At 38.9% G+C, this 16,237-nt stretch overlaps 1 protein-coding gene across 6 annotated transcripts in view; it reads right to left on the minus strand.

Annotated features, from left to right (window-relative positions):
* SFMBT1 (Scm like with four mbt domains 1) overlaps positions 1 to 16,237 on the minus strand; it is a 130,799-nt gene that overhangs the window by 43,079 nt on the left and 71,483 nt on the right. For all 6 annotated transcript variants that reach the window (XM_049640694.1, XM_049640696.1, XM_049640697.1 and 3 more), the window contains one exon: positions 7,274 to 7,368. In XM_049640694.1, the coding sequence (XP_049496651.1) occupies positions 7,274 to 7,368 (95 nt within the window). The remainder of the gene's footprint in view (positions 1 to 7,273; positions 7,369 to 16,237) is intronic.

Raw genomic sequence — 16,237 nt, forward strand, 5'->3', positions numbered from 1 at the left:
CAGTGAGTCTTCCATTACATAAACAAGGCATATTCCTTTATTTTAACTTACATCAATAATGGTTTGAAGTTACTCTGCAAATTTGTTACATTTATTAGTCATTTGATGTGTTTATGGTATTGTAAATTACATCTTTCAGTCCCACTTTTCTTTGTTGCTAGTATACAGAAATGTAATAATTTTTCATGCTACCCTGTATCTAATAATCTTATTAAAGTTACTCATTAATCCTATATCTGTAAATTATTTTATTCATCTGTATATAATGACATTTTTCCTTTCTTCCTAATCCTTATATATTTTAGTTGTTTTGCTTACCTTACTGTATTAGCCAGAACCTCCAATACACTAGCAAACAGAAGTCATGTTAGCCAACATTTTTATCTTGTTGCATATGTAAAAGAAAGTATGCATCATATTACCATTAACAAAGTTTGCTGTAGATTTTTTATAGATATCCTTTAGCAAATTAAAGGTTTCTTTAATTTTCTCATCTACAGTTTGCTAAGAGTTTTTGTCATGACTGGGTATGGAATTTTACCAATTATTTTTCTCTTTATATTGAGGTGATAATGTATTTTTTTCTCCTTTATTCTGCTACTATGGTGAATTATGCTCTTCAAAGGTATCTTCCTCACTTTCTCGCCTTTCTCCTGAGATTCCAATTGCACATGCATTAGACTTTTTTTTATACTGTCCGTAGCTCTTGGATGTTCTGGTCTGGTTTTTTCCCCACTCTTTTCCTCTTTGCATTTCAGTTTGGGAAATTTATATTGACTTATCTTCAAGTATACTCTTTCCTCATCTGTTTGAGGATGACCAATGAGCTTGTCAAAGGCATTTAACATCTCTTATTACCATGTTTTTCATTTCTATAATTTCCACTTCACTGTGTCTAATAGTGTCGATTGCTAAGTGTTTTTTTTTGTTTTTTTGTTTTTTTTTTACAGTTTATTTACTTATTTTCAGAGAGAGAGAGAGAGAGTGCACGACTAGCAGAGGGGTAGAGAGAGAGAGAGAGAGAGAGAGAGAGAGAGAGAATCCCAAGCAGGCTCTATGCTCTCAGTACGAGTATGATGCAGGGCTCGGTCCCATGAACCATGAGATCCTGACCTGAGCTGAAATCAAGAGTCAGATGCTTAACTGAGACACCCAGGCGCCCCTGATTTCCTTTTCTGTTCACACATGTTGTCCACCTATTCTGCCACAGCCTTTAAGCTATTACTCATAGTTATTTAAAATTCTCTGATAGTTCCAGTATCTGGGCCTTATGACTCTGGTTCTGTGGAATGCTTTGTCTGTTGACAGTTTGCTGTTTTTCTCTTGGTTCTTCGTGTGTCCCGTAATTTTTCACTGAAAGCCAGACATCCTGTACAGAATAACTGAGGTTGAGCAGACAGTATTTATGCCTGGACATGGGGATGTTTCTTTTTAGGCCTTAAATTTGAGGGAGAAGGTTAAATCAATGCAGTGAGGAGTGCAATTGGGTTTGGGTTTTGTTGTTTGGTTTTCACAGTACACCAGAGGCTCCAAACTACATTAGCATTTTCTACTGAGGGTCTAGGCTCATTTGCCAGAGGGCTTTCTCCCTTCAATATTTGCTGCTCCACCCTGAGATTTAGGCCCTCTCTTTGTGACTACATCTCAAAGACCATCTATCTCCACACTCTTGCCCTCTTCTACAAACAGACCTCTGTTGCCCAACATTTTCTAACTTGGTCATTGAAGACAAGCAGGAAGGGACACTCTCTGAGATTCAGCCTCAGTCTCAGGTTCTGTGTCCTGGGTGTTGGGAGTGCAAACTTCTCAGTGATCTTACTCCTCTCCCAACTGTAGGGGACCTTTAATGCTCTAGCATGTATTCCTACCCCTCTCCAGGACAGAGGGCTTTTATTTCTTCTGTTCTTTCCCCAGGCTGCAAAGAATCTTCACCTGCATCCGGTTGGGGGGGGGGGGGAGAGGCAGTTAAAAGGTTTGCATTCCTTCCCCTAGAAGCTTAAAGCTTTTGTTCCAGAAGATTCAGGTAAAGCTTAGTGTCTTTCCCATAGTTTGTGCTGTTTCCTTGACCAGATATGAGGAAAACTGTTTTACTATCTTAGAATTGTCATCCTTGCAAATGTGGTTTACTTCTAATTTCTTCTTCAGCCCCACCTTCCCCCCCCCCCCCATTCCAAATTGGGTACTATAAAACTTGCCAGTGGCTCACAAGTCCTGGAGATCTGAGTTCCAGCAACTTTGGCTGTGATCAGCTAGCTACAGGCACTCCTTCTCGGCATCTTCCTATACCTGTGCTTGGTTTTTACCACATGTGGCAGTCTTTCACCATATACTGATTCAAGCTTACAAATATTTTCTACATTTGATGATCAGAGAGTATACACCTATTTTTCATTCTCCTTGTTGCTTTGACATTCAAAGAGGAGAGGTGGAACCTGTTTCTTTAAAATGACATTTTTTGGGGTGCTTGGGTGGCTCCGTTGGTTAAGTGTCTAACTTTGGCTCAGGTCATAATATTCGAGCCCCGCATCGGGCTCTGTGCTGACAGCTCGGAGCCTGGAGCCTGCTCCGGATTCTGTGTCTCCCTCTCACTCTGCCTCTCCCCTGCTTGCACTCTGTCTCTCTCTCTCTCAAAAATAAACATGAATGAATAATGAATGAATGAATGAATGACTTTTTTAGGGGCACCTGGGTGCCTCAGTCCATTAAGCATGTGACTTTGGCTCAGGTCATGATCTCACGGTCGAGCCCTGCATCAGGTTCTGCACTGATGGTACAGAGCCTGCTTGGGATTCTCTGTCTCTCCCTCTGTCTCTCTGCCCCTTCCCCATTTGCTCTCTTTCTCTCAAACTAAATGAATAAACTTTTTTTTAAATGTTAAAATGACATTTTTTTAGATCCAGAATTTTGCTCAGGAAATTTATCCCCCATTTTCATTTTAGTATAAATATGTATAAATACCTATCAGATTAGTAATAACATTAAAAACAAGAACTCAAAGGCATTACATGATCATGAATAAACTTCCCTTGTTAAAAAATATACTGAAAACAATTATAAAATATTAGTCAATGTAATATAAAATGAAATCCTTACTTAAAATATGTAGTTCTCACTACTTCAATTTAAGAAAGGCATAAGTGAACTAAAAAATAGGGCAACTATTATGACTGAGTTTTTACACAAACTGAAAATAGCAAGACTCTTTGGCATATACAACACCTACAATACAGTTTAACCTCACAAAATCAGACAATTCTGAGTGAGCATTTGTGTCTTCCTAAATCCTAGAACAAAGGAACTATGCCCTGCTGAACACTGCTATGGACTAAACTGTGTGTCCCCCAAAATCCACATGTTCAAATCCTAACTCCCTATGTGACTGTATTTTAAGACAGTACCCTGTTGAGGATTTTTGCAACCATGTTCATCAGGGAAATTGGTCTTAGTTCTCCTTTTTAGTGGGGTCTCTGTCTGGTTTTGGAATCAAGGTAATGTTGGCTTCATAGAAAGAGTTTGGAAGTTTTCCTTCCATTTCTATTTTTTGGAACAGCTTCAAGAGAATAGGTGTTAACTCCTCCTTAAATGTTTGGTAGAATTCCCCTGGAAAGCCATCTGGCCCTGGACTCTTGTTTTGTGGCAGATTTTTGATTACTAATTCGATTTCCTTACTGGTTATGGTCGATTTCCTTACTGTTCAAATTTTCTATTTCTTCCTGTTTCAGTTTTGGTAGTGTATATGTTTCTAGGAATTTGTTCATTTCTTCCAGATTGCCCATTTTATTGGCATATTATTGCTCATAATATTCTCTTATTATTGTTTTTATTTCTGCTGTGTTGGTTGTGATCTCTCCTCTTTCATTCTTGATTTTATTTACTTGGGTCCTTTCCTTTTTCTTTTTGATCAAACTGGCTAGTGGTTCATCAATTTTGTTAATTCTTTCAAAGAACCAGCTTTTGGTTTCATTAATCTGTTCTACTGTTTTTTTTTATTTTGATAGCATTAATTTCTGCTCTAATCTTTATTATTTCCTGCCTTCTGCTGGTTTTGGGTTTTATTTGCTGTTCTTTTTCCAGCTCCTTAAGGTGTAAGGTTAGGTTGTGTATCTGAGATCTTTCTTCCTTCTTTAGGAAGGCCTGGATTGCTATGTACTTTCCTCTTATGACTGCCTTTGCTGCATCCCAGAGGTTTTGGGTTGTGGTGTTATCATTTTCACTGATCTTGAAAAAGAAAACCAGAGCAGGAGGCATCACAATCCCGGACTTCAAGCTATACTACAAAGCTGTAATCATCAAGACAGTATGGTACTGGCACAAGAACAGACACTCAGATCAATGGAACAGAATAGAGAACCCAGAAATGGAACCCACAAAGGTATGGCCAATTAATCTTTGACAAAGCAGGAAAGAATATCCAATGGAATAAAGACAATCTCTTCAGCAAGTGGTGCTGGGAAAACTGGACAGGAACATGAAGAAAAATGAACCTGGACCACTTTCTTACACCATACACAAAAATAAACTCAAAATGGATGAAAGACCTCAATGTAAGACAGGAAGCCATCAAAATCCTTGAGGAGAAAGCAGGCAAAAACCTCTTTGATCTTGGCTGCAGCAACTTCTTACTCAACACGTCTCCAGAGGCAAGGGAAGCAAAAGCAAAAATGACCTATTGGGACCTCATAAAAATAAAAAGCTTCTGCACAGCAAAGGAAACAATCAGCAAAACTAAAAGGCAACCAACGGAATGGGAGAAGACATGTGCAAATGACATATCAGACAAAGGGTTAGTATCCAAAATCTATAAAGAACTTATCAAACTCAACACCCAAAAAAAAAAAAATAATCCAGTGAAGAAATGGGCAAAAGACATGAATAGACACTTCTCCAAAGAAGACATCCAGATGGCCAAACGGACACATGAAAAAATGCTCCACATCACTCATCATCAGGGCAATACAAATCAAAACCTTACACCTGTCAGAATGGCTAACATTAACAACTCAGGCAACAACAGATGTTGGCGAGGATGCGGAGAAAGAGGATCTCTTTTGCATTGTTGGTGGCAATGCAAGCTGGTGCAGCCACTCTGGAAAACAGTACGGAGGTTCCTCAAAAAACTAAAAATAGAACTACCCTATGACCTAGCAATTGCACTACTAGGCATTTATCCAAGGGATACAGGTGTTCTGTTTCGAAGGGACACATGCACCCCCATGTTTATAGCAGCACTATCAACAATAGCCAAAGTATGGAAAGAGCCCAATGTTCACCGATGGATGAATGGATAAAGAAGAGGTGGCACACACACACACACACAATGGAGTATTACTCGGCAATCAAAAAGAATGAAATCTTGCCATTTGCAACTATGTGAATGGAACTGGATGGTATTATGCTGAGTGAAATTAGTCAGAGAAAGACAAAAATCATATGACTTCACTCATATGAGGACTTTAAGACACAAAACAGATGAACATAAGCGAAGGGAAACAAAACTAATATAAAAACAGGGAGGGGTACCAAACATAAGAGACTCATAAATATGGAGAACAAACTGAGGGTTGCTGGAGGGGTTGTGGGAGGGGGGATGGGCTAAATGGGGAAGGGGCACTAAGGAATCTACTCCTGAAATCATTGTTGCACTATATGCTAACTAATTTGGATGTAAATTAAAAAAATAAATAAATAAATAAAACAAGAAAAAAAAAAAAAAAAAAGACAGCACCCTTATGGAGGTAGTCTTTTCCTGCTTTTTCCTCTAGGGTTTTGATGGTTTCCTGTCTCACATTCAGGTCCTTTATCCATTTTGAGTTTATTTTTGTGAATGGTGTGAGAAAGTGGTCTAGTTTCAACCTTCTGCATGTTGCTGTCCAGTTCTCCCAGCACCATTTGTTAAAGAGACTGTCTTTTTTCCACTGGATATTCTTTCTTGCTTTGTCAAAGATTAGTTGGCCATACTTTTGTGGGTCTAGTTATGGGGTTTCTATTCTATTCCATTGGTCTATGTGTCTGTTTTTGTGCCAATACCATGCTGTCTTGATGATTAAAGCTTTGTAGTAGAGGCTAAAGTCTGGGATTGTGATGCCTCCTGCTTCGGTCTTCTTCAAAAGTACTTTGGCTATTTGGGGCCTTTTGTGGTTCCATATGAATTTTAGGTTTGCTTGTTCTAGTTTCGAGAAGAATGCTGGTGCAATTTTGATTGGGATTGCACTGAATGTGTAGATAGCTTTGGGTAGTATTGACATTTTGACAATATTTATTCTTCCAATCCATGAGCACCCTTATGGAGGTAGTAAAGGGTAAATGAGGTCCTAAGAGTGGAGCCCCGATTCAAGGAGAGTCTGCTCTCTCACTCTCTGCCATGTGAGGACACAGTGACCAGGCTGTCAGCAAACCAGGAAGAGAGCCCTCACCAGAGCCTAACCCTGCTGGCAGCCCGATCTCAGACTTCTAGTCTCCAGAACTGTGAGACAATAAACTTCTGTTGTTCAAGCCACCCAGTCTATGGCAGCCTGAACAGACTAAGACAAACGTGAAATCAACAGATCAATAATTCTGTGTTTTAAGAGGGAATGTAAGTGAAAAGGCTCAAAAACTAGGTCTGAATATAAATTATTAATAAAACTTGGACTGTTTTCTTCCACTCTAAAGGCATCATATGGGGCAAGTATGTGGTCAATGGATTAAGCATTAAATTGAGCTATTAAGACATAAAACTATACTGCCCCAGCCACGAATATAACCCACTGATGATATTACTTACGTTTCTGCTCAACGTGAGAGAAAGCAATGACATTACTGAACTTATTTTCAATGTGCAAACCAACAGTCATAACACACAGTGTAAGAAAATAAACCATTTTCTTCAATTTATGAGGGGTTTTATTGACAAAAAAAAAAAAGGAATATTCATGACGAGTGAAAAAGACAAGTGTTGCATTGAGTGATAGAAAATAAACAAAACCAAAAAAAGACTTTAAAGTATGTCCAGGGGCACCTGGCTGGTTTGGTCAGTAGAGCACTCTGATCAGTGTGACTCTTGATCTCAGAGTTGTCAGTTCGAGCCCCAAGTTGGATGTAGACGTTACTTTAAAATAATAAAATAAAGTATGTCCAGTTTTTTAAATGAGGGTGGCAAGAGGAGGAAAAAAGGAAAAAGCACCCAAATCCTTTCAAGTGTCCCAACTTAAAATAACTCTAAACCCTCTAATGATGGTACCGTGAGTCAAAGGAACAAGGTGCAGTCAGTAAAACAAATACAGGTAGTGCTTACATGTTTAAAAGATCCGTAGGGTACTGCAGCGGACCCTGTCTCTTCTAGGTAATCTTCCCAGCTTAACTCCACTTCTTCCACACCAGATCCAGCATCTGGAATTAAAATCAGAACAAAAGAAAACTCAAAACTGTGAAAACATAAACTTAGTAACCCTAACTTACACAATTTACTTCACATCAAATTAACCGATTTGATTTTACACACAAAATAATCAGACGTTCAGGTTTTTAAAAAATTTTTTTAATGTTTGTTTTTGAGAGACAGACACACAGAGTGTGAGCAGGGGAGGGGCAGAGAGAGAGGGAGACACAGAATCCGAAGCAGGCTCCAGGCTCTGACATGTCAGCACAGAGCCTGACGCGGGGCTCAAACTCATGAACCACGAGACCGTGACCTGAGCTGGAGTCTGATGCTCAACCGACTGAGCCACCCAAGCACCCCTCACATGTTCATTGTAAATGGCAGGTTCCCTTTGTGTACTGATGATCAATGAATCTCAACGACATGGAAGGGTGACATGCTGTCTCCTGCTGGGCTCCATCAGGGAGGGATTCACCCAGATGGGCCATATAAAAGCTGGTGAGAGTATAACTATTATAATCACTTTGGACTATAATTTGGTATCTAATGCCAACTACCTGAGATACTTAATAGGCATTTCTTTTTTTTTTTAATTCTTTAAATGTTTGTTTATATTTGAGAGAGAGAGAGAGAGACAATGCACGAGCAGGGGAGGGGCAGAGAGAGGCCAAGACAGAATCTGAAGCAGGCTCCGGGCTCCAAGCTGTCAGCACACAGTCTGACGTGGGGCTTGGCCTCAGGAGCTGTGAGATTGTGACCTGAGCCGAAGTCGGACGCTCAGCTGACTGAGCCACCCGGGTGCCTTAATAGGCATTTCAAACTTAAATTTTCAACCTGAATCCTTCTTAGTACTCTCCAATTGCGTAAAAGATACCACCACCAGTCCGTATTTTGGCTCAATCCAAAAATGTGGGGTTATCCTTTTTTTCCCGACTTCTCTTTCACATCTACAGATACATCAAAATCATCAGAAAACTCTGTAGGTACCACCTTTAAAATACACTCCAAATCAAATCACTTCCCACCATTTCTACTGCTCTCTCTCTAGCCCAAGACCTAATCACTATATCCTTTCACCTTTTAATCAAAATTACAACGAAATCTAAACTCTTTGGAAGACTGTGAAGGCCCAATCTGGTGTGAGCCCTGGCTACCTTCCCTGCCACTTCATCCCCAACCAGCCTCTTGTGTGCTCACTGCACTCAAGTGACCCTGGGATTCTTACTATTCTTCTCTAAACATGCTCTTTCCTCATTGATTTCCTCAGCTCAAAGACTCCTTCCCCAGTGTCATTCACCGCTTCATTACATTCAAGCCTCTCCTCAAACGTCCTGTTTCCAGAAAGGCCTCCCATCACTACTTCTCTAAAGCAGACACCCCAGACTGTGCTTCCGTTATCTTACAGGCATTCATTCAGAAGTACTTGCCAGTATGCCATACACCTTTGTATCCTCCCCGTTAGAAAACAAACTCTACCAAGACAAGACTTCATTTTGGTCACTCCTGTATCTCTGTCACAGCAGACTCAATAAATTTTTGTTGAGTGAGCAAAGATTCAACTATTCCAAAATCCAGTAATTCCAATTTACATAATAAACTCTCTAAGAGCAGGATTTTGTTTCCTGACGTATCCTCACTGCCCAAAACGATGAGGGGCACTAGCAGGTTCACAACAGACAGCTGCTGAATGAGTACACCCTAGGGGAGTCCATGGTAGGAGGCAAGTACAAGGATGCTCACCACAGCACTGTCTGTGACAGCAACAGACAGAAGAAGAGATAAATTATGGCAATTCTACAGTGGAGTAGTACTATATCGCAGCTGAAATGAATGAACCAGTATTGACACAGATAAATCTCAAAAAAAAACAAAAAACAAAAAACCCACATCAAATAAAAATAGCAAGTACAGAATGAAAAGCACAAGATACAGTTTAGGCTTCAAAGCAAACTTTGCAGTATAAACGTTTATAAATGCATGCATATTAATAAGAGTACAGAAACAAAGGTGGGAAGGATATACATCAACTACCTTTGGGAGATGGAGAGGAGAAAACAGGAAGAGAAGTACAAAAGAGGCTTAAACTCTATTAGGCTTTATTTCTTAAAAAAAAAAATGGAAAGACATGAAAACATGTTCAACATCATTAGGGAAGTGCAAATCAAAATCACAATGAGATACCACTTCATACCCACTAGAATGACTATTATCCCAAAAAAGCAGAAAGTAAGTGTTGCCAAGGATGTGAGAAATTGGAATCTTTGTGCATTGCTGGTCTGCGGATGTAAAATGGTGCAGCCACTGTGGAAAACTATACGGTGGTTCCTCAAACAATTAAAAATACAATCACCCTGTGACTTAGCCATTCCACTTCTGGATATATACCCCAAAGAATTGAAAGCAAGGACTCAAACAGATAGTTGTACACAAATGTTCATAGCAGTAATATTCACAATAGTCAAAAGGTGGAAGCAACTCAAGTGTCCATAAACGGATGAACAGATAAACAAAATGAGGTGTATACATACATACACTGGAGTATTATTCAGCCTTAAAAAGGAAGGACATCCTGGCACATATGACAACATGAATGAACCAGAGGACGCGACACTGAATGAAGTAAGCCACTTGCAAAAGGACAGATACTGTATGATTCCACTTACATGCCAATAGCTAGAGTACTCAAATCCACAGAGACACAAACGAGAATGTAATTCCCAAGGACTGGGGGGAAAGGGAAATGGGAAGTTATCATCATGTAATAGGTACAGAGTTGCAGTCTGAGAAGATGAAAAAGTGCTGGATTGGGCGCCTGGGTGAGTTAGTTAAGTGTCCAACTCTGGATTTCGGCTCAGGTCATGATCACACGGTTTGTGGGTTTGAGCCCCGCACTGGGCTCTACGCTGACAGCGCAGAGCCTGCTTGGGATTCTCTCTCCCACTCTCAGCTGCTCCCCTGCTCACATGCACACACACTCTCTCTTTCTCTCCAAATAAATAAATAAACTTAAAAAAAAGTGCTGGAGATCACTGCGGTGATGCACAACAGTCTGAATGGACTTCATGCCACTGAACTCTTTACCTAAAAATGGTTCACAAGTAAACTTTGTGTTAAGGACATTTTATAACAATTTAAAAAATGGAAACAAATACTGGACAACGTTAACATTAATTCTTCACAGTAGGTACCACAGGTGTTTGTTATATTGTTTTCGACTCATTTTTATCAATGTGTGTTTGTTATATTGTTTTCCATGTTTGAAAATTTTCACCAGAAATTTAACAAGCCAACAAAGACTACATGGGCAGCATCCTGGAAAGTATGGGTCAGTAGAAACTCAATTTCCATTATTAAAACATAACAAGGCTGACGATTCATGGTCCTCAGCCAGGAACCTACTCCCTCAAACAGCGTGCTAATTTACAAATAAAAAAATAAACAACAAAAGGGGCAACCGGATGTCTCAGATGGCTGGGTGTCTGATTCCTGATTTCAGGTCAGGTTGTGATCTCATAGTTTGTGGGTTTGAGTCTAGTGCTGGGCTCTGCACTGAGCGCTCAGGGCCCACTTACGATTCTCTCTCTCCCTTGCCCAGCTCACGTTCTCTCTCCCAAGATAAATAAATAAACATTAAAAAAATAATGAAAAAATACTAAAAATAATGAATTAAAAAACTAAAACCTCTAATAATTAAAAACTACTAACAAGCCAAGAAGAAACAAACTAATAATCTGATCAAAAAATGAGCAAAATAGGGGAGTCTGGGTGGCTCAGTTGGCTGAGCAACCGACTCTTGATATCAGCTCAGGTCACGATCTCGCAGTTGTGGGATTGAGCACCCATCGGGATTGGTTGGGATTATCTCTCTCTGCCCCTCCCCTGCTTGTGTGCATGCACACACTCTCTCTCAAAATAAATAATTATTTTATTTATCTCAAAATAAATAATTTTTCTTTAAAAAAAAGAAAAATGAGCAAAATACATGAAAAGAAATGCAAATAGTCCTTAAACATACGGAAAGATGTGTAAATTTACTCATTTTAAAAGATAAGCAAATTAAAACTACACTGAGGTATCAGATTGGAAAAAAATTCCAAAGTTTGACAACATACTCCTCTCTATAGTGAGGCTGTAGTTAAGCAGGTAAACCATAATGTCACAACCCTAGTGAAAGAGAACTTGGCAATATCTAGCAAAATACATATGTATTTGCCTTTTGAGCCAACAATTCCACTTCTAGGAATCTATCCCAAAGATAGATATGCTGGCAAAAATACAAAAAGACATATGTGCAAAACTATTCATTGCAGCCCTATTTGTAATACCAAGACTGGGATCAACCCAAGTGTCCACCAGCAGGGAACTGGCTGAATTAAATATGGTAGATACATCTATACAGCTGGAAAAAGGAAGGAGAAAGATTACTACATACTGATGTGGGATAATCTCTAGTATAGAAGAGATATGAATATCAATATATATGTACGTATACACATTCTTGTTTATAATTTTTAAATGAGTAATAAAGTAATAAAAACCAGTTATGTATATGAAGAATAAAAAGGATGAATAGTATCAGAATGCCATTATATGTAACTATGTAGACATTTTTACAATTTAGAAACATATTTAAATCAAAAGAAAAAAATTCCAGGGGCACCTGGGTGGTTCAGTCAGTTAGGCTTTGGACTCTGGATTTTCACTCAGGTCATGATTTCATGGATCCTGGCATTGAGCTCCACTAGGTTCTGTGCTCACAGCACGAAGCCTCCTTGAGATTCTCTCTCACCCTCTCTGCAACCTTCCCCACTCGCACACATTCTCGTTCTCTCTCAAAATAAGCAAACATTAAAAAAAAAAAAAAGAAAAGAAAAGAAAAAAAAAGAAAAAAATTCCAAATGAAAATGAACTGAAACAAATATGCTTAACTGTTAGTGGCAAAACCAACAGGATTACTTTACGCCATATTAAAATACAATATTTGACTGCAAACCCCGGGGGAATATATTTAACGGCAAAAACCATAAAGAAACTTTAAACCTCACACTGTTATCTTACGAATACTTGGAATATTGGTACTGTTGAAAAAATTATAGAAATATTATAGGGTAGGGATGCCTGGTGGCTCAGTTAAGCATCAGACTCTTGATTTCAGCTCAGGTCATGATCTCATGGTTCATGAGTTCAAGCCCCATGTTGGGTTCCCTAGAGCCTGCTTGTGATTCTCTCTCTCTCTCTCTCTCTCTCTCTCTCTCTATCTCCCTCTCTCTCTCTCTCTCTGCCCCTCCCCCTGCACACACATGCTCTCTCTCAAAATAAATAAATATTTTTTAAAAAACAATATAAGGGGGGCCTGGATGGCTCAGTCAGTTAAGCATCCAACTTCAGCTCAGGTCATGATCTCGCCATTCAGGAGTTCAAGTCCCACATTAGGTTCTGTGCTGTCAGCTCGGAGCCTGGAGCCCACTTCAGATTCTGTGTCCCCCTCTCTCTCTAACCCTCCCCTGCTCGCGCTCTGTCTCTCTCTCTTTCAATAATAAATATTAAACATTAAAAAAAAACAATAAAAAATATGGTAGAGTAAAAATAAGTGATGATATGAACATCATTATGAAACAACACATTTCCAAAAGAAAAGAGACGCAAGCATAAAATCAAAGAAGTAGTTTTAAATTACTGAAATTTTAAATTAAAATTATAAATACGGGGGCGCCTGGGTGGCTCAGTCAGTCAAGCGTTGGACTCTTGATTTCAGCTTAGGTCATGATCTTGCAGTTCCAGAGTCAGAGCCCCACATCTGGCTCTGTGCTGATGGTACAGAGCCTACTTAGGATTCTTTCTCTCTCCCTCTGTCTCTACCACTCCTCCACTCATGTTGACTCTCAAAAAATACACATTAAAAAATAAATAAGTAAAATTATAAATATAAAATGAAGCCACCTTTTCTAAACATGTGTAGTTTCTACCTATGTCTATGGATAAGGCTTGTAAGAAATGACAACCTAGTATCAATGAGCTACCCCAGTACTCAGACTGTGATCTCCAAATATCGTATCCACTGCCCTAAAGAAAAAATCGTTCCCCAGAGAAATGGTAGGTTGTAAGTCTGGGGTAGAAAATGTGCCTTCAAGAAGTACCTGGGAATGTTACTACACCAGAAAGCAAGGACTAGAATTATCACAGATACATTGATATCACACCAAAAACCACAGGAAATAATCTGAAAGAACTCTCATTGCTCTAGAATGTGGCAGTTTGATCATCAAATGAATGACAGCAATAGAATCAAGCTCATCATTTATGTGTGTGTGTGTGTGTGCGCGCGTGCGCGTGCATGCGTGTGTGTGCGCTTTAAATGCATGAATTAACAATAACATTTAAAACAAGATAAATCAACTTCCTAAATGGCACAGTGAGTACCTCAGTGAACCTACTCTCCCAGGAAAATATCAAGATCACTGACTAAACAATGAAAAGCAACCATTTCGAAGTTATGAAATTAACTGAAGGCACACAACAAACTGAAAAGTACTATTCCAGACAAGCTACTGGACCTGGTTAGAACAGCAGGGTTGTGGCTTTTTAACCTGGGACTATTCCCATTCCTCATCCCTCCTTAGCTCAAAACAGAAACTTTGGAATTGAAAATACAATAACCGTAAGTAAACTCCATGGTAAGCTCCTTAGCAGAATAAGGAGGATACAGGAAAGAACGACTAAAATTAAAAACAGAGCAAAAGAAAACACTCAATCTAAACATCAGAAAGGAAACACTGAAAAAATGAAAAGAGTTTCAAGGAGTTGTGGAACAGCAACAAAAAAATCTAACACTAGGGCCAGCAGAGTACTAGAAAAAGAGAAGGAAGACAGGGTTGAAAAAGTATTTGAAGAAATAATGGCTGAAATTTTTCCAATTTTGGCAAAAAAAAAAAAATGTCCAATAAGTCTATAGATTCAAGAAACTAAGAAAACCCCAAACAAGATAAATCCAAGGAAATATGTGCAAAGATACAGCAAAAGTCAAACTTCTGAAAGCTAAAAGACAAAAAAATCTTGAAAGCAGCAAGGGAAATAATACCTCTCTTAAGATGAATGGGGGAGAGGGGATTCCAATGACAGATTTCTCACCAGAAATCATGGAATGCATGAATGCCAGAATACATACTACTTTTCAAGAGATGGAAAAAAAAAGTATTTTCTACCCAAAATTCTATTTCCAGCAAAAATATCCTTCAGTAATGAACAGGGAAGTAAAGACACTTGTCATAGTAAGGTAAAATATTTTTTCACCAGATCAATCCCCCACACACACAAAATCCCCCACAATCCCCCACACACACACAAAAAAAATGGCTTAAGAAAATTCTATAAACAGAAATGGAATGACAGAAGAAGGAATCTTAGAAAATTAGGAAGGAATAAGGGACAATTTCAAGAGTAAAAATATTGGAAAATATAAAACAGTTTCCTTCTCTTCCTGACTTCAAATTATGTTTGACAGTTGAGGCAAAAATTTTAACAGTGCCTGATGTGGTTCTCAAGTATGTGGAGGAAATATTTAAGACAATTATAAAGGTAAAGAGATATAAAAGTGAGTAAAGTTTCCACACTTTGCTCAAATTAATTAAATGATGACACTAGCAAAGTATGAGAAGTTATATATATATAGTGTTCCACCTAGAGCAGCCACTAAAAAGCCACAGAAACAGATACATTAAAAAACACTACATACAAATCAAAATGGAATTCTAAAAAAAGTTCAAGTAACCCACAAGAAGGCAGGAAGAGAGAGGAAAAAAAAAAGAAAACAAAAAACAAAAAACCAAAAACCAATGAACAAAAACAGCAGACTTGAGTCCTAATAATTACATTAAATGTAAATGGTCTAAATACATCAACATAAGACTAAAACTCTTTTTTTTTTTTTTTTAATTTTTTTTTTCAATGTTTTTTATTTATTTTTGGGACAGAGAGAGACAAAGCATGAACGGGGGAGGGGCAGAGAGAGAGGGAGACACAGAATCGGAAACAGGCTCCAGGCTCTGAGCCATCAGCCCAGAGCCCAACGCGGGGCTCGAACTCACGGACCGCGAGATCGTGACCTGGCTGAAGTCGGACGCTTAACCGACTGCGCCACCCAGGCGCCCCAAGACTAAAACTCTTTTAAATGACTATATGTTTTATAGGAAATTTTGAATATAATGACATAGGTAGAAAGTGAAAGGATGGAAAAGATATACCATGTAAACATTAATCAAAAGAAAACAAGAATAGGTCAGGATACCTGGGTGGCTCAGCCAGTTGAGTGTCCAACTCTTGATTTCAGCTGAGGTCATAAACTCACCATTCATAAGTTTGAGCCCTGTGTCAGGCTCTGCACTGACAGTGTGGAGCCTGCTTGGGATTCATTCTCTCTCTCTCTCTCTCTCTCTCTCTCTGCCTCTTTCTCTGCCCCTCCCCTGCTCACGCTCACTCTCTCTCAAAATAAATAAATAAACAAACAAACAAAAAGAAAAAAGGAATAGGTAAATCCATAGAAACAGAAATTAAGTTAATGGTTGCCAAAGACTGGATGGAGCAAGAAATGACTGCTAACAATTTCTCTTTGGGGGGGAGATGAAATATTCTGGAATTAGCAGTAATGGTCACACAACCTTGTGAATATAATAAAAATCATTGAATTGTGTACTCTAAACAGGTATATGAATTCATGATATGTGAATCACATCTCAAAAAACAAAAACAGAGGTGCCTGGGTGGTTCAGTTGAGCATCCTACTTTTGATTTTGGCTTAGGTCATGAACCCATGGTCATGGGATCAAGCTCTGTGGCAGGCTCTTGCACCGAATGTGGAGCCTGTTTAAGATTCTCTCTCTCTCC

This window comes from Panthera uncia, chromosome A2 (assembly GCF_023721935.1).
Source record: "Panthera uncia isolate 11264 chromosome A2, Puncia_PCG_1.0, whole genome shotgun sequence".
Classification (NCBI taxonomy): Eukaryota; Metazoa; Chordata; class Mammalia; order Carnivora; family Felidae; genus Panthera; species Panthera uncia.